The sequence below is a fragment of the Pelodiscus sinensis genome, chromosome 32 (genome assembly GCF_052426305.1).
Source record: "Pelodiscus sinensis isolate ZL-2025 chromosome 32, ASM5242630v1, whole genome shotgun sequence".
Classification (NCBI taxonomy): Eukaryota; Metazoa; Chordata; order Testudines; family Trionychidae; genus Pelodiscus; species Pelodiscus sinensis.
In genome coordinates this window covers 10,373,252-10,400,038 of record NC_143083.1, presented here as the reverse complement: position 1 = coordinate 10,400,038, position 26,787 = coordinate 10,373,252, and the positions used below count along the sequence as shown (strand labels likewise).

At 52.4% G+C, this 26,787-nt stretch overlaps 1 protein-coding gene across 2 annotated transcripts in view; it reads left to right on the top strand.

Moving 5' to 3' along the window:
* The window catches only part of LOC102456648 (excitatory amino acid transporter 1-like), a 52,438-nt gene extending 27,000 nt beyond the window's left edge, over nucleotides 1-25,438 (top strand). For both annotated transcript variants that reach the window (XM_075902979.2, XM_075902980.2), the window contains exons 4-12: nucleotides 3,964-4,224; nucleotides 6,541-6,678; nucleotides 7,602-7,806; nucleotides 11,188-11,230; nucleotides 12,517-12,860; nucleotides 13,910-14,143; nucleotides 18,951-19,145; nucleotides 21,310-21,444; nucleotides 23,649-25,438. In XM_075902979.2, coding sequence (XP_075759094.1) covers nucleotides 4,005-4,224; nucleotides 6,541-6,678; nucleotides 7,602-7,806; nucleotides 11,188-11,230; nucleotides 12,517-12,860; nucleotides 13,910-14,143; nucleotides 18,951-19,145; nucleotides 21,310-21,444; nucleotides 23,649-23,844 — 1,710 coding nt within the window. In that variant the 5' untranslated portion in view covers nucleotides 3,964-4,004 and the 3' untranslated portion in view covers nucleotides 23,845-25,438. The remainder of the gene's footprint in view (nucleotides 1-3,963; nucleotides 4,225-6,540; nucleotides 6,679-7,601; nucleotides 7,807-11,187; nucleotides 11,231-12,516; nucleotides 12,861-13,909; nucleotides 14,144-18,950; nucleotides 19,146-21,309; nucleotides 21,445-23,648) is intronic.
* Nucleotides 25,439-26,787: the final 1,349 nt, after the last annotated feature.

The following is a 26,787-nucleotide window of genomic DNA, read 5'->3' as shown; positions in this document are numbered from 1 at the left end:
GTGCAAGAACAGTTTGTCTCCCACTATTGTGTCATTTCTGGTACTAGTTGCAGGCACTGCCTGGAGCTCAGAGGAAAAGAAATATGCAAAACAAACAGAAAAGTGTCATTTTTAAACATCAGTGGAGATCGGTAGCAGTAGAGATGGGCAAAAGAGTGATTTTTTTGTGGGGAGGGTTTGTGGCCAAAACCAAAACAATTTCAATACAGGCCCAGTGCAAGGAAACTATTTATTGTTGTTTTGGGTGTTTTGTTTTATTTATTTATTTTTAAATCTCACTAAATTTCTCATCAGAACATCATTTTAGAATAAAAACCCCTGAGGGTCCCTTTCCACGTCCGAATGCTGCCCCCCACCCTTGCTGCTTGTCTCCGTCCCATTCTAGTCACCACTTTCCACTCCTCAGGCTTCTCATCCCAGTCCCAGTGTCCTTCCTGTCCCAGTTTCTGCCTCCTCTGACCTGCCTCTTTCCGTCTCCTGGCCTGAAGTCACTTCCCATCTTGCCATATTTCCCATCCCCACTGACTCCGAGTCCCACGCTCCCTAGCCAGTCTCAGCTTCGTCCCTCCCGCCATTCTGTGCCCCTGTCTCTTTGCTCAGCTGGTCCCAGTTCTGATTCCTCATCAGATCCGTCTCCCTTCCCTCTGTTTGCTTCCACCACCCACTACAGCAGGGTGCTTCCACCACCCACTTTGGCAGTCCCGGGGGCTACATTGATCCTCACAGCCCATGCCGAGGGCCGCAACTTAAATGCAAATATATAGCAAAGAGCTTATTTCACACTGACGGGCAGGAATACGAAGATTAAGGCAAGACAACACAACACACAGGCCCCATTTAAGTCATTTCTGCTGATGTTAATCAAATGCAATGTTTACCCGATTTCCATATGACAGTACTTTTAATAAGCATTGACAGTCCAGGAATTATCAACAGAAGACCATTCTATTGACTTGCCGTTGTGGAGCATGTTCCCAGAGGAGGCCATATTCAAAGGATCCCACCTGCAGGCCGCATGTTGAGCCCTGTGTAAACCCAAACCCCACTGTGCACCACAAACAAACGGGCCCCGGGCCGCATGTGGCCCATCGGCTGCGTGTTGAGTAGCCATGCACTGGATCCTAGTCCCAGTCCTCTTCTCCAGCCAATCCCAGTCTCCCCTCACCTCCCAGGCTAAGTTTTCTCTCCCTCTCCAGCAGCCTCCAGGTCCACTCTACCCTTCTCACAAACTCCTGGCCTCAGTCCACTCCATTCACTACCCCTTGTCCTCAGAGGTCCAGCTCTTATCCCTGCTGCATTTGAATCAGGTCGCTTCCTCGTCCATGTGGCCTGGGTCCAGCAAGGGTGTCACAGAGCGCACAGGAGAAATAAGTCCCCTGCTCTCCGTTCCTGCGCATAGGCCTGAACCCAGCCCCAGCCCACAGCTGCCAAGAGCTGCAATTGCAGGAAAAGTCCAGGTCAGCCTCAGTCTAGAGCAGGGCTGGGCAATAATGTTTGTGGGGTCAGAACTGGTCAAGGGGTTGCACTCTTCTATGTTAAAGGAGGAAGTGTGGGATCTGAGATGGAGGTGGGCTGCAGAAGGGAGCTCGGGGCAGGGGATTGGGGTGCAGGAAAGGGTGTGGGGTATGGGGGGAGTTTGTGACCTGGGGAAGGCGTGTAGGGCCTGGGAGGAGTTGTGACCTGGGAAGGAATGTAGCAGGGGGTGCAGGGTAGAGGAGGGAGTTGTGACCTGTGGAAGGCGTGTGGGAGGGGGTGCAGGACCTGGGAGGAGTTGTGACCTGGGGAAGAAGTGTAGCAGAGGGTGCAGAGTTGAGGAGAGAGTTGTGACCTGGGGAAGGAGTGTAAGAGGGGCTGCAGGGTCTGGGAGGGGGTTATGACCAGGGGATTGCGACCAGAGTTTGGTTGTGACTTAGGGCAGAGAGTTTGCGGGGAGGGAAAGAGTGGGGTGCCAGGCTCTGCTGGGAGGCACTGACTGTAGGCAGCTCCCAACCATCAAGCCAGGGGAACCATCAGGCTGACTCCTTGCCTGCGGCACCCCCCCCCCCCCCACACACACTGCTCAAAGCGCCCAGCTGCGGGCGCCCAGCTGCGTCTCTGCGCTGCACGTGCCACGGGGGAAGGGACTTTGTGTGCTGCACATGCCCGCAAGCACAGCCTAGGCAGCTCTCATTGGCTTAAAACCAGCCAGCGGGAGCTGCGAGATTGTGCGGGAAGTGGGGGCAGCATGTGGAGACCCTCCTCCCCATGGGGCATGCCACACAGAGAGACACGCTGGCCCCAGCAGATGGCCGCTTTGAGCCGTGTGGGGGGTGCAGCAGGCAGGGAACCTGCCTGAGGGTCCCAGGCCCCTCGCTAGTCCTCCTGGCCAGCTCTGCATGTCAGCTGCTGGCCCCTTGCCCTTTTCCCCATGTGACCCTTCATCCCCCCGCCCCCCTCCCATCCCCCACCACACACAAGTTGCTCCTGGTAAGCTTCAGGGTGGCTCAGAGTTGGGTTGGCCCTGTGTGCTGGGAGTAGGGGACTTCAGGCCGGCTCCACCCAGGAGGCAGGGAGGGCTCGGACCAGCACCATATGTAGGGGGGCTGGGGGCCATGGGCCGGCCTTGTGGCATGTCCCTTTGGGGCAACGTTGTCACCCTAGGAAGAAGCAATGAAGATGGTTCTGACGTGCTCCTTTAAAGCTGTGCAATGGAAGGAAAATGTACAGCTCCCAGAGGAAAAAACCCCACAGCTTCCCCACTCTGTGACAGCCACCGAGGGGTTTTGCTGCTCAGTGCCGGTCTTAACCAATTGGTGGCCCTGAGTGACCGCCTGGCTCGCCCGTAGGGTTGCCACATGGTTTCAAAAAAAATACCAGACAAAATTTTGTCAGAAAAAAAAACAAACCTGGGGAAAATTCCTCCCCAGGTCACAACCCAAACCCTCTACCATCTCCTGCACTCCTGCCCCTTGTCACAACTCCCTCCCAGACCCTAAGACCAGCTCTGTTGCTGCTTTCCTCTGTGTCCATGAAAATAACAGGGGCTGTTTTTCTTTCTGTGGAACTGTGCTTGGGAAGTTTGGCTGGGGCTTCCCTGGAGCCATTGGATGGTACGTTTAAGAACAGTGTCATCTGGATGGAGAAGGAGAACTCTCCTTGCTGTTCAGCCTGCAAATTCTCTTGCAAACCAGGGAGAATGGCACTCCAGGCCCATCCATGCCCGGGCCTGCGTTCCCCTCCGAGGGGCTGCCCTTCCGCTGCTTGGGAGAAATGATAGCACTGTCGCTTTGAAACTACCCCCTGGCAGCCCCCGAAGGGCAACAGCCTGTTTCTGATTAGGCCTGGGGCTTTCCAGGCCGGCTTCCCGAGCAGCCTGAGCAAGTCTCTCTGGAGGGCCGCTGTCGAGGTTAGGGCGGTGGCTTTCAAACTACGGGTTGCGACCCAGGACTGGGGGGGGTAGAACGTCAGGTGCTGGCTCTCGTTGCTGCAGGGGGATCAGTGGGAGGGGCTAAGGCAGCTCCCTGCCTGTCTTGGCACCGCGGGCTGCGCTGCACCCCAGAAGCAGCTGACAACAGGCCTGGCTCCTAGGTTAGGAGGGGGAGCGCGCAGGTCGCCGCGCACTGCCTCTACCGTGAGCGCTAGCTTTGCACTCCCATTGGCTGGGGACCGGCTGCCGGCTGCTTCTGGGGCAGCCTGGTCTGCGGTGCTAGGAGAGGCAGAAGCTGCTGCACCGCTGACTGGGATCTGCTCATGGTAAGCCCCTCCTGCCCCAGCCCGGTCCCCCCACAAAGCCAACGCCCCTCCCTATGCCCCAAAGCTTCCATCCTCAGCCCCACCCCGGAGCCCACACACTAGTCACGTTATGTTGGGTCGCGGCTCAACAATTTTCTTTAAGTGGGTTGTGAGAAAAAAAGCTTGCAAACCAGTGGGCTCGGGCGAGGACAGGCTGCCTTCTCTTTCTCCGCTCTGCGTCTCCCCTGCTAGGTTCCCACGGGCCGTGTCTCCAGGACCGGGGGCTCGATCTGATGATGAGTGAGCAGCAGGGCCACGTGAACAGCCTCTTCCTGAAGCAGGGGTCAACCAAGCGGTTCAGCTCCAACAGCCGCCTGCAGCGCTTCCGACTGGCCCTGCAGGTGCGGGCGGCCCGGGCCAAGAAGCAGATGTACAGCATCACCAAAGACAGCGTCAAGGGGTTCCTCCGGAGAAATGCCTTTGTGCTCTTCACCATCACGGCTGTGCTGCTGGGTAGGGAGCCTGGGGCTTGCAGGGCGGGGCTGTGCACAAAGGAGGATTAAGGAAGCGTGCTGGGAGGAGGGGTGGGGAAATCAGGGTTCTGCCACAAGCACACTCTGTGCCCTTGGGCATGTCCCTTCATCTCTCAATGCCTCCATTACCAGTTACATTGCGAAAGCCTCTACAGACCCGTGAGGAATCAGGGCCCACCTGGAAGGGAAAGCCAGGCTTTGCCTCCCAGAGCTGGTGTTCTCCGCCAGCTCTGCACTAGGCATGTTTGCAGGGGTGCGCACGTTGGGCAGGCGTGATTCTCTGCCCCGGGGTGGGGAGCCTAGGGCTTGGGAGCTAGATGCAGCCCCCAGCTTGCCTGGATCCAGCCCTTGAAGCTCAGGGATCCCCCTCCCAGCATTCCATCCTTCCCACAATGACGCTTCAGCCTCCCCCCCCCCCACCCGATGCTTCCCCAAGTAGGACTGGAGCACCCAAAATCTACCAATCTGGGCCACACGGTGTGTGGGAGGGGTCTGTCTCCTCAGGCGGGGGCCATGTCAGTGAGTATTTGTGGGCTCTTCCCCCCCCCCACACACTTCTCACTTGTGTGCAGCCCCTGGCTGATTTTTCTGAGTCCGCCACTCCCGATCCCAAAAAGATCCCCCCCACACACACACCCCTCCCGCTCGATGTTGTTATGTAGAGGCCAAAAATGCTCTGTTCGATCCAGCTGTTCCTGCAAAGAAGGCCTTTTGTGGGCACTGATCATTTTGCTGGGGAAATGTGCAGCTTTACCAGCTGTGCTGCTCTATGCCTCCTCTCTGCTAAGTGGGCTTTGCTGTCCCTCGGAAGGTGAGGGTGAAGTTCGCATCGCAGGTGCAAGGCCAAGCAGCCAGGTTTCAGCTTGTAACAGCCAGCTCAGACGGGAACCCGAACCCTTCTCTTCTATGTATCCCCATTGTCCAAAGAGGAAACTGAGGCAGGGAGAGGTCTGGTAACTCACCGTAGGCCAGCCACTTGCATTCCTTGACTCAAGACTGAACATCTTTTTCTAAAAGACTTGGCTCCAGCTCAGCCACTGTAATGCTGGCGGTTAGACGGCCCTGTCTAGCCTTTGAAGTGCTTGGATGGGTGAGCTGCATGGCTGGACACACAATCCAGGCGTGCAGTGGGGGAGTTTGGAGCAGGGCTGTTTCCCCCTTGCTGAGGGCTGGCTCCTGCTCCCTCGTGATGTGGGTACTGTTGCCCAGGGAGGGTCCCAGGAATCCTTATTGCTGGGAAAGAGCCATTGTCCAGGCCTGGCCCAGGCCTTCTTCCTGAGGCCTCTCGAGAGGCTGTGTTTAACCCTGTGTGCACAGGTTCACCCTCTCCTCAGTCAGCGTCTCACCTCAGCCTTCAATTTAGATGGGGTGGCTCCCCAGAATCTGACCCCCGTCCCGGTGGCTCGGCGCTCCCAGCACCGGCCCCAGAGGATGAGCTGTGCCTGCCCACAAGCTAGAGGACGGGGAGAGGGAGGTGCCTCCTGTTGCCATAGCACGGCCCCGGGGCCTGCTGTCAGAAGGTGCACCCCCATGCTGACAGGCAGCACCGCTGAGGAAACAGGCTGCCACCGGGGATGAGGGGGGAGGGAATAATGGAGGAAATTGGGCTGAAGGGGGAGCCTGTTATTTATTCTGAACTCTCCTGGGGAAGGCTCCTTGGGTTGGGCACCCCAGCACAACCAGGATGCAGGGCCCATCGTGCTGAGGGACACGGTTGCGTTGCCACGTCTCCAGAGGGCGCTCAGCGCTCGTGACACTAAGGACCAAATGACCTTTTTGTGCATTGCACTGGGTGGGGGGGGTGTAGCCGGGTGGGGGAAGATCCTAAGCTCTGTGTGCACGATGGGGGGTGGGCGCAGGAGGGAGGATGAGTAGCCTGCTCCTGGCCTCCTACACAGGGGAGGGGGCAGCCGTGAGCAGGGGAGGGCCTGTCGTAGGTCCGTGCACGTTGCGTGTCTGCGAGGGCAGGGGCAGCACAGGGACGCCCGCCCTGCCCTATGATCCGGGGTCTCCAGGAATCAGAGCTCAATCTACCATTAAAAACTAGGTCATGTGGTGTCACCTTAGTCCCGGAATAGGTCCAACCAAAGTTGGCAGCCCTGGGGCAGCAAGGAAGGGCCCTGTGCCTGCCACGGGGCTTCGGTGCAGTGTGTGGGTGAGCAGCAGGGTTGGGTGGGTCGGCATGCACGGGCAAGACAGTGGGGTAGGATCCAGGCCCCACACTATAGGCGCCGTTGCTCTAGGTAGGATTTGGAGGTATGGCTGGAGCAAACCCTCCTTGTCCCTTGTTTCTCAGGGGTCATTTTGGGCTTTGCCCTCCGTCCCTACAAGATGACCTATCGCCAGATCAAGTATTTCTCCTTCCCGGGAGAGCTGCTGATGCGGATGCTGCAGATGCTGGTTCTTCCCCTCATTGTCTCCAGCTTGGTCACGGGTGAGGAACCTTCCTAGCACATGCAGCTGTCTGCATCCCCTCCCCCCCTCCGCCCCCAGCCATGGCAGCACCCTGCCAAGGTGCTGCTAGCCACTGACCCAGCTCTTGCTGTAGGCCCCCACTGACCATGTCCAGGCTGGGGCTGTGGCCAGCGGGACTGGCTCGCCTATTCCCTGGCTGCCTTGGGGTGGAGGTCAGGGAAGCAGGAGGTCTCATGCCTTGCTGGGAAGGGTGAAGAGGAAGCATGATGGCCCTGGTACTCTTGTACCATGATCCAGGCCTTAAAGATACACGGGGGGGGGGGGGGGGGGGGAGGCAAGGCTGGGGGTATTAATTTGCCTTCAGGTGCTTTGTGGAAGAAGTGCCCACCCCCAAAATGTGTGAGAGCAGTGCAGGGCCACAGTGCATCTGAGATAACTGGGCAAACTATGGGTTGTTGAGGGGCTGCTTAGGGGGGCTCACTTTCCTGTTACTAACCCAGCAGCCTTTCCAGCCCCTTCCAGGCTCCCCATCTTCCTGTACCCCAAACCCTGCCTTCTATCCCCCACATTTCCCTGTACCCCAATACCCGTCTCCCCCATGTCTCCCTTCACTCCCAAAGCCTGCCTCCCATCCCAACATCTCCCTACACCCCAAACTCTGTCGTATCCCCATATTCTCTACACCCCAAACTCTGTGTCGTATCCCCATATCTCCCTGCTTCTCAGAATCTGCCTTCCCCTCTCCCCCCGCACATCTCCACAGTCAACTACTTCCGGCTTCCGGCAGTATTCCTCTGTGCTCCCACAGCCTTCGTCCTCATCCCCCATCCCCGTAGAGCCCCCAAAGTCTGCTTCCTGCATCCCACATTCCTTTGCACCTTCCTTCAGCTCCCCCCTCCCCAGTTTAAGAGCTCTAACCTTGTGCTGTATGCGCCTGCCCAGGCATGGCCTCGCTGGATGGCAAAGCCTCTGGGAAGATGGGGATGCGGGCCGTAGTCTACTACATGGTGACCACCATCATCGCGGTCTTCATCGGCATCCTCATGGTGATCATCATCCATCCGGGCAAAGGGTCCAAGGACAAACTGCACCGGGAGGGCAAGATAGAGCAGGTGCAGACAACGGATGCCTTCATGGACCTGGTCAGGTGAGCGAACTTGGTTCGTGTGCAGTAAGAACGTGCCCCTGTAATCAGGCGACCCTTGTGTGCATTAATTACACTGGTTATTTAAGAATTCGTGATTTACACGTTTAGCCTTCTAGAACACACTCAGCCTTCTAGAACACACTCTAGTGTTCTAGAGTCTATGAAACAAACTTTATGGGACCACAGGAAACTTGACCACTGAAATCATGCTGGACCATGGAGGTGGCCCGACCAGAGGTTCAACCTGTATGGCAAATTCAAAATGCCTTTCCTGAATGTCAGCGTTGGAACCATGGCAGGGTTCCCAACTTCCCAGTAATTTTAATGGAAGCTTCAGGGGGCAGCCAAGTTAGTCTGCACAGGATAAACTTAAAAAACAATAAATGGTCTGGTAGCACTTTATAGACTAACAAAACATGTAGATGGTATCACAAGCTTTCATGGGCACAGCCTACTTCTTCTGATGACCAGGGTTTTTCTTCAGTTCATCAGTCTGAGACAGTCCTTTTCCCTCCCAGAGACACAGGGACACCTGGGAAGCATAAGCTGCTGAGAAGAACTAGTTCTTACTCTCCCCCGCCCAGCACCTTGTGCAAGGTGGAATCATAGGATTCAAAGGGATCTGCAAGTCATTTATTCCAGTCCCCTGCACTCTCAGTAACACTAAGTACAGTAATTCCTCATTTCACATGATAGATGCATTTCTGAAAATGTTCATGCTCAGCAAAAATGTGCTATGTGGGGTCAATTTTCCCATTAAAAATGATGGAAAAGGTGGGGGTTGCATTTCAGGTGGTGGTAGCGAAGTCAATTTTTTTGTTAGGGCTGGGTCGTCAACATCAGCACAAGATATCTAGCAACACAAGTTGCCGCAGTTTGTTAAAACACGAAGATAAACACGTGAGTGAGTGGAGGAGCATTGTGACCACATGTATTCATCCGCTCATGCGTATTACCACTGTTTTCACCAACTTATATCGCCGCCGCACAAAGTAATGCGCCACTTGATTGTGTTTGTGTTATTTCGGGGATGGTTGTGTTATTCAAAAAACGTTCCCCCCCCAAAAATCGTGCTATTGCAAAAACATGTTAAATGAATAATTACTGTATCATCTAGACCAGGCATGTCCAAAGTCCGGCCCGCGGGCCAATTGCGGCCCGTGTTCCGGTTTAATACGGCCCCAGAGGTAATTTGGCAATATCTATCTTTTATGGCCCCCAATGAATCCATATGTATTGAGATGAATACATTGTAAAATCTCAGTTAGTCAGTTGGTCTAAATCAGTTATAAATATATTTGGACACAACATGTATACTTGGTGTTATGTTCCTGTTCATATTTTTTGAACTTAAAAGTTGACAGACAACCTTTATTACCAATAATATGTAATGTACTTTACAATGTTCCTGACATATATTTCAGCTTCCTGGATTTTTTTTTCCATCTGGCCTTCAGATATGAAAGGCAGAGTGATTTAACACCTGTTTAGATTTGTCATCCATGTGACGAAATGAAAAGTATGCCGTTTGCAATAAACTTTGCATAAAATAGTTAATTTGCATTTAATTTTAATGGTTCAAAGAATGTCAGGCAAAACGGTCGGCCCTCACGCATGTTCACTTCATCAAATCTGGCCCTCTTTGAAAAAAGTTTGGACACCCCTGATCTAGACCATCCCTGACAGGTCTAACCTGCTCTTAACTATCTCCAATGATGGGGATTCTACAACTTCCCTAGGCAATTTATTCCAGTGCTTAAACACCCTGGCTGTGTCTACACTGCACCCCTTTTCCGGAAAAGGGATGCAGATTAGACACTTTGGAATAGCAAAATCCGCGGGGGATTTAAATATACCAGCAGTCTAGACGTGATTCTCTGGAAAATAAACCCTTTTCCTACTTGAACCCTACTTGAAAGTAGGAATAAAAGATCCTCCGGAAAAGGGTTTATTTTCCGGAGAATCACATTTAGACTGCCACTTTTCTCCGGCTTATCCCCAAGCCGGAAAAAAGCGGCAGCCATGTTAATGCAAATACCGCGGGGGATATTTAAATCCCCCACGGATTTTGCTATTCCAAAGTGTCTAATCTGCATCCCTTTTCCGGAAAAGGGGTGCAGTGTAGACACAGCCCCTGAGAGTTAGGAAGTTTTTCTTAATGGCCAACCTAAACTTTCCTTGCTTCAATTAAAGCCCCTTGCTTCTTACCCTAGCCTCAGAAGTTCAGCAGAACAATTTTTAGTAGGTCTAAAGTCCTGCTATTCAGATGTGGTAGTAATTTACACCCACTTCACACTCACTCTGCCCTAGTGAGAGCTGAATGGCTATCCAAGGTGCAGGCCTCTCAAGAAACCAGGTAAGAGGGCTCAAGGCAGACAGTGAATTAGACATGAATTTGCACTAAGACATGGCTGTGGAAAGCCCAGGGCATTTTGATGCTATTACATCTAGGGGCATGGTGTCTCTGCTGGGAAATCCTAGTGCCTTTCTCGATAGCTTTGTGGTGGTGCACCTGGAATTTTGCCGTTAGCTCTGTACACCCTGCTCCCAGATGGGCAGGGATGAAATGGACAGGAGTTCGAGTGAGATGGTCAGAACTCCAAATTCCCATTCTGCAGGAAATTCCAACATTTTTGAAAAGCGTATTCCCCATTGGTACAAAAACTCACAATTCGGACCTTTTCCATGGAGCAGGAGGAACCCAGAATTTTTGCTTTTAAAAAAGTTGAAATGACGTTCTGTGCCAACTTTCTTTTTTTCTCCCCCCTCCCGCCCCTATTCAAAATGAATGGGACTTTTTAAATTGCCCGGAGCTCTGGCTGCCTGCTGGGGAAGAGGGCGAGAAGCCTGGAGCTTGCAAGCACTCATAGCCCTGGAGGAGTGATGGATATGGGAGAGAGGCACCATTTGGACTGAACACTGGAGCAGGACAGTGAGATGTAACAGGCAGGGGAATGCCTCTTGCAGGAAGCTGCTTGGCTCGGAGCACTTAAAATTGGACTGTGCCAGAGAACAGGCCTTGAGGAACAATCCTGCTCTGGCTGCAGGGAGATGAAGGGGATGGTCTAATAGGTCTTTTCTTTCTCTTACTGGGATGCATAAAACCTCACTCTCATAGACCAGTCTCCCAAGGCCACATGCTGCCCCCTGGGAGCATGGCCACGTTTACCTGTATCAAGCCAAGAGGGGAGGGCAATCTTTCACTGGGAGGTGTCTGGAAAGCTGCTGAATAACCTGAAAGGAGACTCAGTGCTCTTGGCATTGAGCTTTCACGAAACTTGACTCGAGCCAGCGCTTAACCACAAGCATCAGGCTGTGGGCCTGCTGGCCTGGCTCTCAGCCAGAGGGCAGCGTAACCTTCTCCTGTTTTATCTGCTGCAGGAACATGTTCCCGCCGAACCTCGTGGAAGCCTGCTTCAAACAGGTAGGGACACCAGTTCCCTTGGCCTGCTCCTTTCTGCCCAATGCTCTGTGTTGTATTTTAGGCCTCTGCAGAAGAGGCTGCTCTCTGAACTGCTCCCTTCCCCCCTTGGAGATGCAGCCCAGGGGATGGCGTGAAGCCATCTTTGCACCTCCCAGAATGCACTGCTCCAGTGACCACTGCAGCCACCAATATAAATTAGAGCAGCTCTCAGGCAGCCGTATCTATGGATTGGTCGGCAGCCCGGACTTGCTAGAGTACAGACTTCTCTGGCTACTATCCCTCCTGCACTTGGCCTGCTGGGGGCAGTGTGGGGCCTTGTATGCCAGCCCTGTGCTGCCTGTGAGGTAGGGGTAGGGTTGCCAGGTATCCGGTATTTTCTCCTCCTGTCTGGTTAAAAAAAAAAAAAAAAAAAAAATCAGAAAATACTGACACCTAAAATGTCTGATCTCCCCCCCCCCGGTCAGGAGGCGAAAATCCCAGGCTGTCCAGATCAATACGGAGGCAGCCTGGAAACCCTCGTGCTTACGGGGTTCCACAGGGGAGCTGTCTGGCCTGGTGCAGGGAGGCAAGATGGTGGTGGTGTTTTTTTGTTGTTGGGTATTTTTTCTCAGTGACTCAGACAAGCACTTAGGAATCTAAGTGGGCAAGCAACAGAACGCAACCTGGTGCGATGCTGTGACAGGGAAGACTAATGCAACTCTTGGATGGATAAAGAGGGGTGCAGTCGATAGAAGCAGGGGGATGTTTCTACCTGTGTTCCCAGAAGTGGGGAGACAGCCCCAGAACAGGACGCAGCCTTCCAGGTCCCCGCATTTTAAAAAAGGATGTTTTAAAAATTAAGAGGGTGCAGAAAACCCCCCCACACCAATCATTTCAGGTCCAGAGAAAATGCCTGACCGTGAGAGACTTAAAGTTTGAGCAACTATCTGGAGGGGGTGGATTCTCCTTTTTGAGGTTTTCATATCCAGAGAAGATGCTTTCTGGAAAGTCTATGTTGGGTAAATCCAAGTTTTTGGGCTTAACACAGGGGAAACTGGGTGAATGTAAGGGCCTGTGCTAGACAATGATCTCAGGGTCCCTTCTAGCTTTACGGTCTAGATTCTAGACATCTGAATCCGTGCACTGAGCCAGGGAATTAGACAGGCCCAAACAATTGTCAGCCTGGGGGTTCAGGTGTCTTTGCCTCTTTCTAGCTCTGGCTTTTGATGCTTCTCAGCAGCTGTGAATCATAGAACAGTAGAACTGGAAGGGACCTGGAGACAGCAGATAATTGTATATCGTTTCAGTACAAGACCCAGTACGGCACCCGGGTCTTCACCAGAACCATCCTCCGCAGCAGCAACGTCACAGCAGGGACCCTGGCCAACTGGCAGGCTTCCGGTCCCGAGAACGTCACTGATACCCCGGAGAACGTCACAGGCAGTCTTGGAAGCCTTCAGGAAGTGCTGAGCTTTGAGGAAACCATTCCCATCCCCGGCTCGGCCAATGGGGTGAACGCACTGGGCCTGGTGGTTTTCTCTGTGTGCTTTGGCCTGGTAGTTGGCAGCATGAAGCAGAAGGGCCGGGCCTTGCAGGAGTTCTTCAACAGCCTCAACGAAGCCATCATGAGGCTGGTGGCCATTATCATCTGGTGAGGAGCAGGGTGGGTGGGGTAAGGTTCTCAGGAGAGATGGGGGGCGTTTGAAAGGTGACACGCACAGGGGAGACGAATGGGTATGGGCCTCGGTTTGCTCCTTAGTGCTGGGGGGGAGAAGCCTGGATGAGATTGTTACTCCCAAGTGTGTATTGGCTCTGTCAGGGAGGTCAGGACATGCTTGTCTTGATGCTGCTTGAAGTATCCTTGGAGGACCAGAGAGCTGGAGTGGGGGGAAGGTGGGGTCACTTAGCCGCTGCAGGTGTGGAACACACACAGCTTTCCCCGCACCACTCTTCCAGGCGCTTCAGTTAGTGTTGAATGGTGTTGGGCCAAGTACCTGTGGAACCCCTCTAGAAACATCCCCATGTCATGAATCCCCGCTGACAGCTACTCTTTGAGATTGCTCTTTAGCCATTTTTTAATCTGTTGAACATGTGCTCTGTTGTTATTTTATGGAGCAGCAGGCCTCAAAGCAGGAAGAGGATGTAAGGGCTGAGGCAAAGAGAGTTCAGACAAAATGTTTCCTGACCAGCGCCTCCTCTTGCCTCTGCTCGGCCCCGTGTGCAGCGTCTATAGCCCCACTGGCACCGCTGGGTCCCATGGATCTTTCAAGCAGCGTTTACATACAAATGTCTGTGCAGCCAGTGCTTGCTCAGTTCTTTTGCCAGGGCCTCACCTGAGCTCCTGCTGCCCTCAGGGGGGCGGGCCCAGGCCCTAGTAGGCCTGGCTGGGGACAAAGAGGGGGAGCCCACGCTGCTGAAATTAGTGCCCACACAGAGGGTGGATTTCAGTTGAGGGAGAACCTCACTCCGGGCTCCTCCCTGTGTAGTCACATGGGAACTGAGGCCACTGGCCGACAAACAGACCTTGCTGGATCATTTGAAGCCCCTTCCAGGAAGGCGCAGCCGTAGTCGCATCAGGTGACCCCACGAGTGGCCGGTGTCGTCGGATGTCCCGGGCTCGTGTGACTTTGTCCAGCGAAGGGGAGCGCCGGGGGCATTCCGAAGCCAGTTCTAAGCCCCTGTCCCTGTGTCCTGTGCCAGGTACGCGCCCGTCGGGATCCTGTTCTTAATCGCCGGCAAGATCCTGGAGATGGACGACCTCGCCGTGATGGGAGGCCAGCTGGGGATGTACACGCTCACCGTCATTGTGGGGCTGCTCATCCACTCGCTGTGTGTCCTGCCACTGCTGTACTTCATCGTCACCCACAAGAACCCGTGGGTGTTCATCGGAGGCCTTCTGCAGGCCCTCATCACTGCGCTGGGCACCTCCTCCAGGTACGCCCGGCTGCCCTGGGCGGGGCATGGCAGCCGTGGGAGCGGGCTGGGGAGCTAATGAGACATCATGGGCCTCATGCTCCAGTTCCCTTGAGTCTCAGTGGGGTGCTGGTCTCTTACCACCACTAGGCCTCGGTGTGGGAGTCCCGGCTCCTTGCCCTGCAATCCAGCCCTGAGCCCAGCAAAGTCCCATGGCCTTCCTTGGGCTGTGGCTTGGGCACCACGGCCAACAGCCACACAAGCCCAGGGGCAAGGTGTGTGTGTGTGGGGGGGGGGGTTGGTCCTGCTTTGGGCCGGGTGGTTGAACTCAATGACCTCCTGGGGTCTCTTCTAATGCTATGATTTGAAGAAGGGGTGGAGCCTCGGGTGGAAGGGGCGGGGCCAAGGACAGTCAGTCCTTAGCATCTCTTGGAGCGTGGTGCTGGGCCCTCCCCTCATAGCTATCGGAGCCATGCGGAGCGATGGTCCCCTGGTAATTCAAAGGGGCCTGGTGCTCTGGCCACCATAGCTGCTGCGGTAGCCGCATCGGAGGCCAAGAGCTCTGGGCCCCTTTGAAATGCTGGGCCCCTGTTCAATTCCGCCCCACACCCCCATCGGCAGCCCTAGACCTGGGGCTGCGATCATGAGGGCAGGATGCTTCCATCTGCGAGGGTTAGTTGTACCAGCCATCCAAGGGGCCTTACATACCTGGCTGGGAAGGAGAGTGGTGGGGACTCCGCCACCAGCCCTGGATGGCGCACCTGAGCTCAGGGCCCAAACTCATACCACTGGCCTGGCCTGGGGGAGCCTGCCACCCCCCACAAATGTACTCACTCTCTCACTCTCTCTCTCTCTCTCTCACACACACACACACACACACACACACACACACACACACACACACACACACACACACACACCCTCTGCTCCTACGTCTCTGCCCTCACACACCCCTGCTGTCATACGCATACTCTCCAACACAAGCTCTCGTGCATTTACACACTCACGTGAACACACATGCTCTCACACACCCACGCCCCTGTGTTCTCTTTCCCTTGCTCACACATGAATTCACAGAAGCACCACGTGCGCTCACATGCATACCCTCGCTCACACACGAACCCACACAGTCGCACCCTGACATGTTTTCACACGTGCTGTCCCACAGGCATGTACACACACTCACACATGGGCCCTCAAGCATGCTGTCACATGGGCTTTAAACTAGGTTTGTTGGGGGCAGGTGAACAAAGCCCACAGGTAAGTGCTGCATGTGCGGGACTGGGAGATGGGTTGGAAATGGGGGGGACTACGGCCTATAATGGGAAGGAGAAAGGAGGGTCAGGGCACAACAGGGAGGCAAGATCAAATCAGTATCTTAGATGCCTATATACAAATGCGAGAAGTATGGGTAATAAGCAGGAAGAACTGGAATTGCTAACCAATAAATACAACTATGAAATCATTGGTATTACAGAAACCTGGTGGGATGGGACTCATGATTGGAGTGTTGGTATGGAAGGGTACGGCTTGCTCAGGAAGGACAGACAGGGAAAAAAGGGAGGAGAGGTTGCCTTGTATATTAAAAATGTACACACTTGGACTGAAGTGGAGATGAATGTAGGAGATAGCTGTGTAGAGAGTCTCTGGGTTAAGCTAAAAGGGGTAAAAAACGAGGGTGATATCATGCTAGGAGTCTACTACAGGCCACCTAGCCAGGTGGAAGAGGTGGATGAGGCCTTTTTTAAACAATTAACAAAACTATCCAAAGCCCAAGATTTGGTGGTGATGGGGGACTTCAACTATCCAGACATATGTTGGGAAACTAACACAGCGAGGCACAGGCTATCCAATAAGTTTCTGGACTGTATTGGAGACAACTTTCTGTTTCAGAAGGTTGAAAAAGCTACCAGAGGAGAAGCTGTTCTGGATTTGGTTTTAACAAATAGGGAGGAACTAGTTGAGAACTTGAAAGTGGAAGACAGTATAGGGGACAGTGATCACGAAATAATAGAGTTCATGATCTTAAGGAAAGGTAGAAGGGAGACCAGCACAATTGAGGTTATGGATTTCAGGAAGGCAGATTTTGATAAGCTCAGAGAACTTGTAGGTAAGGTCCCATGGGAAGCAAGACTGAAGGGAAAAACAACTGAGGAGAGTTGGAAGTATTTCAAAGGGACGTTGTTAAGGGCCCAAAAGCAAACAATTCCGCTGTGTAGGAAAGATAGAAAATATGGCAAAAGACCAGCTTGGCTTAACAAGGAGATCTTGCACGATCTCAAAATAAAAAAGGAGTCATATAAAAAATGGAAACTAGGACAACTAACAAAGGAGGAATATAGGCAAGCAACACGGGAATGCAGGGGCAAGATTAGAAAGGCAAAGGCACAAAATGAGATCAAACTAGCTACAGGCATAAAGGGAAACAAGAAGACCTTTTATAAATACATTAAAAGCAAGAGGAAGACCAAGGACAGGGTAGGCCCACTGCTTAGTGAGGAGGGAGAAGCAGTAACAGGGAACTTGGAAATGGCGGAGATGCTCAATGACTTCTTTGTTTCGGTCTTCACCGAGAAGTCTGGAGGTGTGCCTAACGTAGTGAATACAAGCAGAGAGAGGGTAAGTTTAGAAGATAGGATACACAAAGAACAAGTTAAAAATCACGTAGGAAAGTTAGATGTCAGCAAGTCACCAGGTCCTGATGAAATGCATCCCAGGATACTCAAGGAGCTGATAGAGGAGGTATCTGAGCCTTTAGCTATGATCTTTGAAAAATCATGGCAGACAGGGGAGATTCCAGAAGACTGGAAAAGGGCAAATATTGTGCCCATCTATAAAAAGGGGAATAAGAACAACCCAGGAAACTACAGACCGGTCAGTTTAACGTCTGTCCCAGGGAAGATAATGGAGCAGGTAATTAAGGAAATCATATGCAAACACTTGGAAGGTAAGAAAGTGATAGGGAATAGCCAGCATGGGTTTGTGAAGAACAAGTCATGCCAAACTAATCTGATAGCTTTCTTTGATAAGATAACGAGCCTTGTGGATAAGGGAGAAGCGGTGGATGTCATATACCTAGACTTTAGTAAGGCATTTGATACGGTCTCGCATGATATTCTTATTGATAAACTAGGCAAATATAACTTAGATAGGGCCACGATAAGGTGGGTGCATAATTGGCTGGATAACCGTAGTCAGAGAGTTGTTGTTAATGGTTCTAAATCCTGCTGGAAAGGGATAACAAGTGGAGTTCCTCAAGGGTCTGTTTTGGGACCCGTACTGTTCAATATCTTCATCAATGATGTAGATATTGGGATAGAGAGTACGCTTATTAAGTTTGCAGATGATACCAAACTGGGTGGGGTTGCAACTTCTTTGGAGGATAGGGACATAATTCAAAATGACCTTAGCAAGTTAGAGAAATGGTCAGAGGTAAACAGGATGAGGTTTAATAAAGAGAAATGCAAAGTGCTCCACTTAGGAAGGAACAATCAGTTCCATACATACAAGATGGGAAGCGACTGTCTAGGAAGGAGCATGGCGGAAAGGGATCTAGGGGTCATAGTGGACCACAAGTTGAATATGAGCCAACAGTGTGATGCTGTTGCAAAAAAAGCAAATATGATTCTAGGTTGTATCAACAGGTGTGTTGTAAGCAAAACTCGTGAAGTCATTCTGCCACTCTACTCTGCACTAGTTAGGCCTCAGCTGGAGTACTGTGTCCAGTTCTGGGTGCCACATTTCAAGAAAGATGTGGAGAAATTGGAAAGGGTACAGAGAAGAGCGACAAGAATGATTAAAGGTTTAGAGAACATGACCTATGAAGCCAGGCTTCATGAACTGGGCTTGTTTAGTTTGGAAAAAAGAAGATTAAGGGGGGACATGATAGCGGTTTTCAAATATCTAAAAGGGTGTCACAAGGAGGAAGGAGAAAATTTGTTCCTCTTGGTTTCTGAGGACAGGACAAGGAGTAATAGGCTTAAAGTGCAGCAGGGGAGGTTTAGATTGGACATTAGGAAAAAATTCCTAACTGTCAGGGTGGTCAAATATTGGAATAAATTGCCAAGGGAGGTGGTGGAATCTCCCTCTCTGGAGATATTTAAGAACAGGTTAGATAGACATCTGTCAGGGATGGTGTAGACGGAGCTTGATCCTGCCTTGAGGGCGGGGGGCTGGACTCGATGACCTCTCGAGGTCCCTTCCAGTCCTATTATTCTATGATTCTATGATTCTATGCCTTCCCACGCTGTGCTCATGCACTCTTTCATACCTCCTCACACAGTCACGTATGAACACCCTGGGTAGGTCTAGACTACAGGCTTTTGTCAACAGAAGTTTTGTCGACAGATACTGTGGACAAAGCTGTCGACAAAGAGCGTCCAAACTACATCCAGTTCTGTCGACAAAGCAAGCCGCTTTGTCGACATGGCAGTGTAGACATAAAGGACAGTGTAGATGCAATAACACCTTCTGTCGACAGAACTCTGTCCACAAAAGGCGTTATTCCTCCTAGGATGAGGTTTACAGCCGTCGACAAAACTGCTGAGTTCTGTCCATGTTATGTCAACAGAACTCAGCAGCAGTGTAGACGCAGGTATAGTTTTGTTGACAAAAGTCCACTTTTGTCGACAAAACCCTGTAGTCTAGACACACCCACTGGCGCGAGCTCACACTCATACACACTCTGTTGTGCTCACCCCGATGCTCATGGCGCTCATCTCTGCCCCACTCACCTGTCTAGTCTCAGAGCCCTCTGGGCCTTGTGCTGAGGAGAAATGCTCTTGTACAGAGGCTGGCCTCTTTCATAGTGTTTGGGGTTTCCTTCCAGCTCAGCCACGCTCCCCATTACATTCCGGTGCTTGGAAGGGAACATCGGGGTGGACCGGCGCATCACCCGGTTCGTTCTGCCCGTGGGTGCAACCATTAACATGGACGGCACGGCTCTGTACGAGGCCCTGGCGGCCATCTTCATCGCACAAGTCAACAACTATGAGCTCGATTTCGGGCAAATCATCACAATCAGGTAGGTGGGCCCGAAAACCTGTGCTATGGAGAGGGAGTCCGGCCTTGAGGGGACTGGGAGGGCTTGAAGGCCTGGCTCCAAAGGGATCTGGTGCCTGTTTTGCTTGGGAAAGGGATTGAGAAAAGCGGGGAAATGACAAATTCAGTCCAGAGGGGGCCCCATTTGTGCCAGCCATGTGCTGGCGGGGAGTTCTGCTCCAGGCCGGAGGTCAGGCTGGGCTTCTCAGACTGGGGTACAGGAAGGTTCTCCTTGGGGTGAGCAGAATGAGTCCTTCTGAGAGCCAAGTGGCAGCGGCTGGGGGGGTGGGACTGATTTCCAGGGCTCCCTGACAGTGACCTGCAGAAAGAATGTTTGAGCGGTGGTGGAGCCATACTGGTCCCTGGCTAGTTGATGGACAAAGTAGGGTGGGAAGATCTTTCCCTGAACCAACTACTGTTGGAGAATCATAGAACTGGAAGGGACCTCAAGAGGTCAAGTCCAGTCCCCTGTCCTCACAGCAGGACCAGGCACCATCTAGATCATCCCTGAGAGATGTCTATCTAACCTGCTCTTAAATGTCTCCAGTGATGGAGATTCCACAACCTCCCCAGGCAATTTATTTCAATGTTTAAGCACCCTGACAGGCAGAAAGCTTTTCCTAATGTTCAGCCTAAACCTCCCTTGCTGCAATTTAAGCCCCTTGCTTCTTGTTCTATCACCAGAGGTCAAGGAGAACAGTTTTTCTCCCTCCTCCTTGTAACAAACACCCTTTTAGGTACTTGAAAGCTGCTGTCATGTCCCCCCTCGGTCTTCTGTTTTCTAAACTAAACAAGCCCAGTTCCTCCAGTCTTCCCTCATAGCTCATGTTTCCTAGACCTTTCATCATTTTTGTTATTCTTCTCTGGACCCTCTCCAATTTGTCCACATCTTTCCTGAAAGGTGATACCCAGAACTGGACATGATACTCCAGTTAAGCTGGACACCTGCTAACTCAAGTGACAGAGAATCTCCACCACAGAGATCACACCCACCTTGCCCTTTTCCCCATTCTGTCCTCAGCAGACAGACAGTGCAGGGCTTGGATGGCGGCAGTAAATGAGGCAGAGGCTACATGCTGTGTGAGGAATAGTGACCCAGGTGCCTCCGTCCCTGAGGCATCATCCATCTCTGGCACTGGATGAGGTGCGGTCCTGGGGAAGACCTCGCATATGGCTGTTAGGGATGTAATAGTGTAGTCCAGCGGTGCACAATCCCCCAAGGCTGTCTTCCGGGGGTGGGGAGCAACATTTAAAGGGGTCGCACTCTTTTTTTTTTTTCCTTAAAAAAAAAAAAAAAAAAAGCAAAAGCTTATTGGTTAATGCTATAGACTACACATATTCCCCCTCCCAGTACATTTTTTTTTAGCAGGCTTGGCTCAGTCCTGCTGCGGCTCTGCATTTAAAATGTATTAGGAGCTAGACAGGCAGGCAGCCTGGCTCAGTCCTGGCTCGTGCCGAGTCTGGGAACTCAGACCACGCCTGGATACGTGCTGCTGCCACCCCGCACTGCTGCCTCTGTATTAGAGGCAGCAGTGCGGGGCAACAGGCAGCTAGTCTATGAAGGGAGCTGGCTTTTAAATCATCTCCCCTCGCAGACCAGCTCCCACCTGGCCCCCTGCACTGCTGCCTTTGTATCGGAGGCAGCAGTGCAGAGTGGCAAGGGGCTCTTTGGGAGTGGGGTCGGAGTGCACTGGCTGCCGGCCCCACCCCCGGGGACTATAGAATAGTTGAGCAACCGATAAGAATTCATGAGGTTACTTGACTATTCAGTTAACCGATATTTAACATCCCTGGGCTATGTAATTGAAGAATGCCTCATGATGCCTAGACACAAAGGGGCAGAGCTAAGGTTGAATGGGCCGCCCAAGATCTGGCATTTCCTGCCTTTTCAGCGTATCCCTTTCCAACCTTAATGTCTGAATGTAGGGGTTTTTTTTATGCAATTCAAACAGAAAATAAAAGTAACCGTGGAACCAAGTTTGGGGCTTGAGCCTGCTCCGTTGACACCAAAGGCTGTGAGCTTGCTGGGCTGAGGGCGGCAGGCAGGGGTACTGATTCAATGCAGACCTGCCACTGAGTCAGGGCATGGCCCACGCCTTTCTTTTTCCTACTGCTAACTCTGCTTTCCTGCCCCCCTTCCTTCCCAGCATCACTGCCACTGCAGCCAGCATTGGCGCGGCGGGCATCCCCCAGGCGGGCCTGGTGACCATGATGATCGTGCTGACGTCAGTGGGGCTGCCGACCGAGGATATCACGCTCATCATCGCGGTGGACTGGTTTCTGTAAGTTCCCCATTCAAGGGTGTGCCAGTGTCTTCTGTACTCAGCTTCCATTCTAGGAAGCTCAGTGAAGGCTCTAGAGCAGGAGTGGGCAAGATAAGGCTCACAGGTTGGCCACCAAGCCATTGGATCCAGCCTGCAGGCCACCTGATCCAGCCCGCGGGCCTCCCTACTGTGACCGTTAGACACAGAGCAGCCCCATGCTGCTTTAAGCAGCTGGCTGCTCCCTGTGGCTCTCTGCTCCAGGCTCCTAGGAAAGGAGGAGGCTTCATGGGCTGTACCCGCCCTCCAGAAAAATCTCTCAGTTCCCATTGGCTAGATGGGAGGCAGGGGCAGCATGTGGAGCCTCGCCTTCCCCCCAGAGCAGAGAGCCGCAGAAAGAAGCCAGGAATTTTGAGCAGCGTGGGGCTGCAGCAAGTAGGGAGCCTGCTTCAGGTTCCTGCAAGACTGTTGGCTGGAAGCCGCCTAGGTAAGAGCCTTCTGGCCATAGCCTGCCTCTGGCCCCTCCCACCCCCCAGCTCCCTTCCTCAGTTCACCACCCCCTCCTGCCCCAGGTCATCACCCAAACCCTTTGCACCCTCCCACCCCAGGTCACAGCTCCCTCCCAGACCCTGCACCCCTTCCTAGGGTGTGTCTAGACTACAGGGTTTTGTCGACAAAAGTGGACTTTTGTCGACAAAACTATACCTGCATCTACACTACCGCCAAGTTCTGTCGACGTAATGTCGACAGAACTCGGCAGTTTTGTCGACGGCAGTAAACCTCATTCTACGAGGAATAACGCCTTTTGTGGACAGAGTTCTGTCAACAGAAGGCGTTATTGCATCTACACTGTCATGTCGACAAAGCGGCTTGCTTTGTCGACAGAACTGGATGTAGTCTAGACGCTCTTTGTCGACAGAGGCCTTAAGTAACCAGAAACCTACCATAAATTGGATTACATGACATACTAAAAGGACCTAATGTAAATAATATGGGTTAACATATCAAAGGCATGATACAGAGCTTAACATAAATTGTAACTAAGGATATGTCTACACTACCCTCCTAATTCGAAATAGGAGGATAATGTAGTCATACCGCAATTGAAAATGAAGCCCGGGATTTGAATTTCCCGGGCTTCATTTGCATAAAGCCGGCCGGCGCCATTTTTAAATGCCGGCAGTTCGAACCCCGTGCCGCGCGGCTACACGCGGCACGGAGTAGCTAGTTCGGATTGTACTTCCACGAGGAGTACAGCTAGTTCGGATTAGAAGCCTAATCCGAACTAGCTACTCCGTGCCGCGTGTAGCCGCGCGGCACGGGGTTCGAACTGCCGGCATTTAAAAATGGTGCCGGCCGGCTTTATGCAAATGAAGCCCGGGAAATTCAAATCCCGGGCTTCATTTGCAATTGCGGTATGACTACATTACCCTCCTATTTCGAATTAGGAGGGTAGTGTAGACATACCCTAAGAGAGGTAGGGTCAAGGGGAAAGGGGAAAGCAGAGGAGTATGTCCAGTCAGCTGGACGCCAGTAGAGGGGGGGGGGGGGGTCGTGTCCGACTGGTTACAACAGAGAGCCTGATTTCCCTCTCACGCCAGTCGTAAACTGAGAGTGCCTCTTTTGAAGTGAGGGGAGTTCTACCGATGTAAGTCAAAGGAAGGAGCAGGGTAATTGAGTGAAAAGAAACCCAGTGGCGTAGCGGGGAAGAGGGGGGAGTTGCTCCTGGGCGCTACGCTAGGGGGGCGCCAATTTAGCCCTCTCCATTCCCCCTGTCATCCCTCGGCTTGCCTGCTCCTCTGCCTGCTGCCGCTGGCTGGATCCTCCTCCCCACCTCTATGCCCCCAGCCCGACCTTCAACCATCTCCGCCGGCAGGTTAGTGCGTGTGGGGGCCCGGCCCCAAACTGGAGGGGGTGGGGGAAGATGCGGTACAAGCTCCCCCGCCCTCCTCCCAAGGTCGGGCTCAGCTGTGCAGCAGTGGCGGAGGGGGGGCACAAATTGGGCCTTTGTCCCCAGGTGCATAACACTCTCGCTACGCCTCTGAAGAAACTATTTAAAAATCACGTCTCTGAGCCAAACTGAACTTCAGGTGTCCCAAGTCAGAGACATGTTTGTCCTTGGTGCAAAGCACTAGGCCTGCCCCCTGATGTTTTTCAGCCTGCCTTGGTCCCCAAAAGGCATTTCCCTCCAAGTTTCATGGTCACTCTCCTCTGCCTTTTTCCAGGGATCGTCTGAGAACCACCACCAACGTGCTGGGGGACTCCCTGGGAGCTGGGATAGTGGAGCACCTGTCCCGGCATGAGCTGGAGGCACAAGACTGCGAGCTTGGGAATTCGGTGATTGAGGAGAACGAGAAGCCCTACCACCTTATCTACCAGGCAAACGAGGCTCACAAGCACCGCAGCGAGACAATCATGTGACGCCAAGGAGCAGGGTTCAGACTGAGCCTCTGAAAAGGTCAAGGCTGGAAATCAAACCTCTCAGAAGTGGGGGATGGAGGAAGAGCAACACAGAAGCAAACTCTCCTTCCCTCCCTCCCCATGCAGCCTTCCTGCCCTGTCCCTTTAAACCCAAGCTAAAGAGAAAATGACTTAACCCTTTCCTTGCCTAGAGAGTTGGATATTCTTTGTGACCCCCTTTCACCCCCATTAGAGAAACAAGACTGAGAGATCCTGGCTTTGTGGCCCACTGCCCCACCCTGGACTAGCATAGGAGCGGGCAGAGGATCACGTTTAGATTAGTAACTGTTCCTCCTCCACACTTTGAGGCAGAAAGCTGGCGCCGCACCTGTCTCACGTTTCTAAACATTGCCCGAGACACTGTGTGTTTCATTAGCATCTGTCTTCAGATTTGTATCTGCCTTTGTTGTATGCTTGGCATGTGAAGGGTTAAGGACTGAGACGATAGGCAGCTTCCTAGAATTGGTATTTTGCAGGTGCTGGTTGTTTCCGTGATATGTCCCTGTTTCTTGTGAAGGGCTGGCTTTCCAGTGTTTATTGGGATCCAGGAATCAGGCCTGAGTATGTTCCATTGAAAGGCAGAGAGGGCCTAGAAACTCCCCTGATTCTTAGCTAATGCGAAACCAATAACTGGGGCTAGATCAGTGATTTGATTCTCACTGTGGCTACATAGAAACCTTGTAACAATACTTGTAATGGCCTGTCCTCCTGCAGAGATGCAGAGCCAAACGTGGTCCAGGCTTTACAGGTCAGAGGATCACTACTGGGGAGCTGGTTTATGTTCGCAAGGGGCACATAAGGAATCAGCGGGGAGCCCCCAGAAGAACTCCCTGAGTTCTCAAGTGGCAATTATGTTTATATTCTAATAGCCACTGTGACATCATCACAGCCCCTGGTTCCTGAGGGTCTGTCTCGCTGTAACAGGCGGTTCTTGGGATTACAGGGGCTGGGAGACTGGGGAGAATATGGACAGCCTGGCTTCTCTTTTATTCTTTAGTTGGGAACAAAAATAGCATCACATGGCACTGCAAATATGGGCAGAACCTGGAAAGGGATCCAATGACTTCTATTCATGTGAGAAGCTGCTAGAGGGGGGCGCACGAGCACAGACAAAGAACTGATTGGAGCCTTCGTTTCAGACTCCCCCCGCCCTCCACACGCTTTCCCCTTCACTGAGCTTTGCCAAATATTGAGGAATTTTTCATGCCCGTCTTCACTAGTTGAAACTTGAAATGGGAGAAGCGAGAGAGAAGCTATTCCAGCCGCAGTCCCGACGCATCAAAAATCTGGGAGTTGTTTTGCAGTTCTGAGAGAGCTTGTTCTTCTTAGATTTTCATTGGTTGCAGACTGAAAGGGTTCAGAAGGGCTCAGGTGCTAAACTGCTGGATGCTTTATCGGAAGTGAAGGAAACTTTGTAACCCATTGAGATTTGACCATCCGTAGAAGCAGCCATTTTGCCCAGTAGCATCCTGGCCCTGGAGGGTTAGAATTAAAGATCATCCAAGATTTCTTTGAACTTTTCAGTGGATTATTACTGAAGAACAGACTGACAAAGGTAAAACGCAGGAGCTCAGGAAATTGGTGGTGGGAGGGAAGTTGGGGTATTGACTCAGCAAAAATGAATTACAGAGGCAATCTATGATGGTTTTCCCCGAAGAATGCTGGTTATTACAGGAGAACAAAGTGACAGCAGAAAACTTGTCCAGCTTGCAGCCCTGGGTGTAGAGCACCCCCACCCAAGGGCATGTTCCCCCCCATACAGACACTGGGGAGCCCTTGCCTCAAGTGTCTGTGAGGGGAGGGGGAAGCTGACCTGGAGTTAGCCCCTGGTTCAGCGGGGACTAAATCGGATTAAGAGGAGTCTACGTGATTACATGCGTTGGGAATGTCAGTCTGGGCTTTTACACATCTTAAAGTCACATATTTAAAAAAATAGTTTTTCAGTTGTGGGGGAAAGGGGATCTTTGTCCTGAACTTGAAAAATAGGTTTGTTTGTTTGAAAGAAGGATGACCGGTTATTTGTCCTAAAGTTTTCCAGCCACTGCATTTGTAGCTACGATAATTCTATCAACTGTCCAGTTCACCAAGCCCCTAGGGAGCCAATGACATGTCAGGAGAATTGCAACTTTGAGGCAAGCACAGTGGATGCTTCTGCAACTAGCCTGGTGGGCATTAGCCCTGGTGGGTGTGAGCAACTGGGATGTGGCAGTCGTGCCTAGTGGATGGAGCAGGATTCAAGTCTAGTGGTTAGGACAGGAATCAGTAGTCAGCACTTACAGTCCAGGGTCAGAGCCGGAGGCAGAAGCCAGATGCCAGAGCACGGATCAGAGCTGAAGTGACACATTAGGAACTAGAACCAAGGGTCAGGACAGGTTGCTTGGAGTGAGGCAAGGCAGGAACAGGGTTGGAGCAGGCCTGAGAACAGCCGGTGCAGCAGCTATTGCAGCTGTAGGCAAATGCCTTGGGCAGCCACTGAACTGCTGCTGCTGGACTTAAGAGCCACTTAGCTGAATCTTCCAACCAGTCAGGTGGTGCAGCCCATTAGGTGGCCAACTACAGGCCAACTGCACTCATTAGGTTGCCTGGAGACGGGTTCAATTGCAGGCCCTGCTTCCTGTATCCTCTTAAAGGCACTTCCTTGGCTTGGTTTCTCGCAGGAGGGCTGGGGTGTGGGTGTTCTTACTGCATCCCAAGACCTTACCTAATCCTTGATGTAAATTCATGGGCGTGGCTATCGCAGGTTCCTCAAGACCAGATTCCAAGTGTTGACTTGATCAGAGTGGCCTGCAAGCGCTGGATGGTGCATCTGGAACATCAATACCTTTGACCAGAAGAGGCCATTTAGTGGCTGAAATTCAGAGTCGGCTTGGGGGGCACATGGGCACAGTATGTGGGCAGAAGATG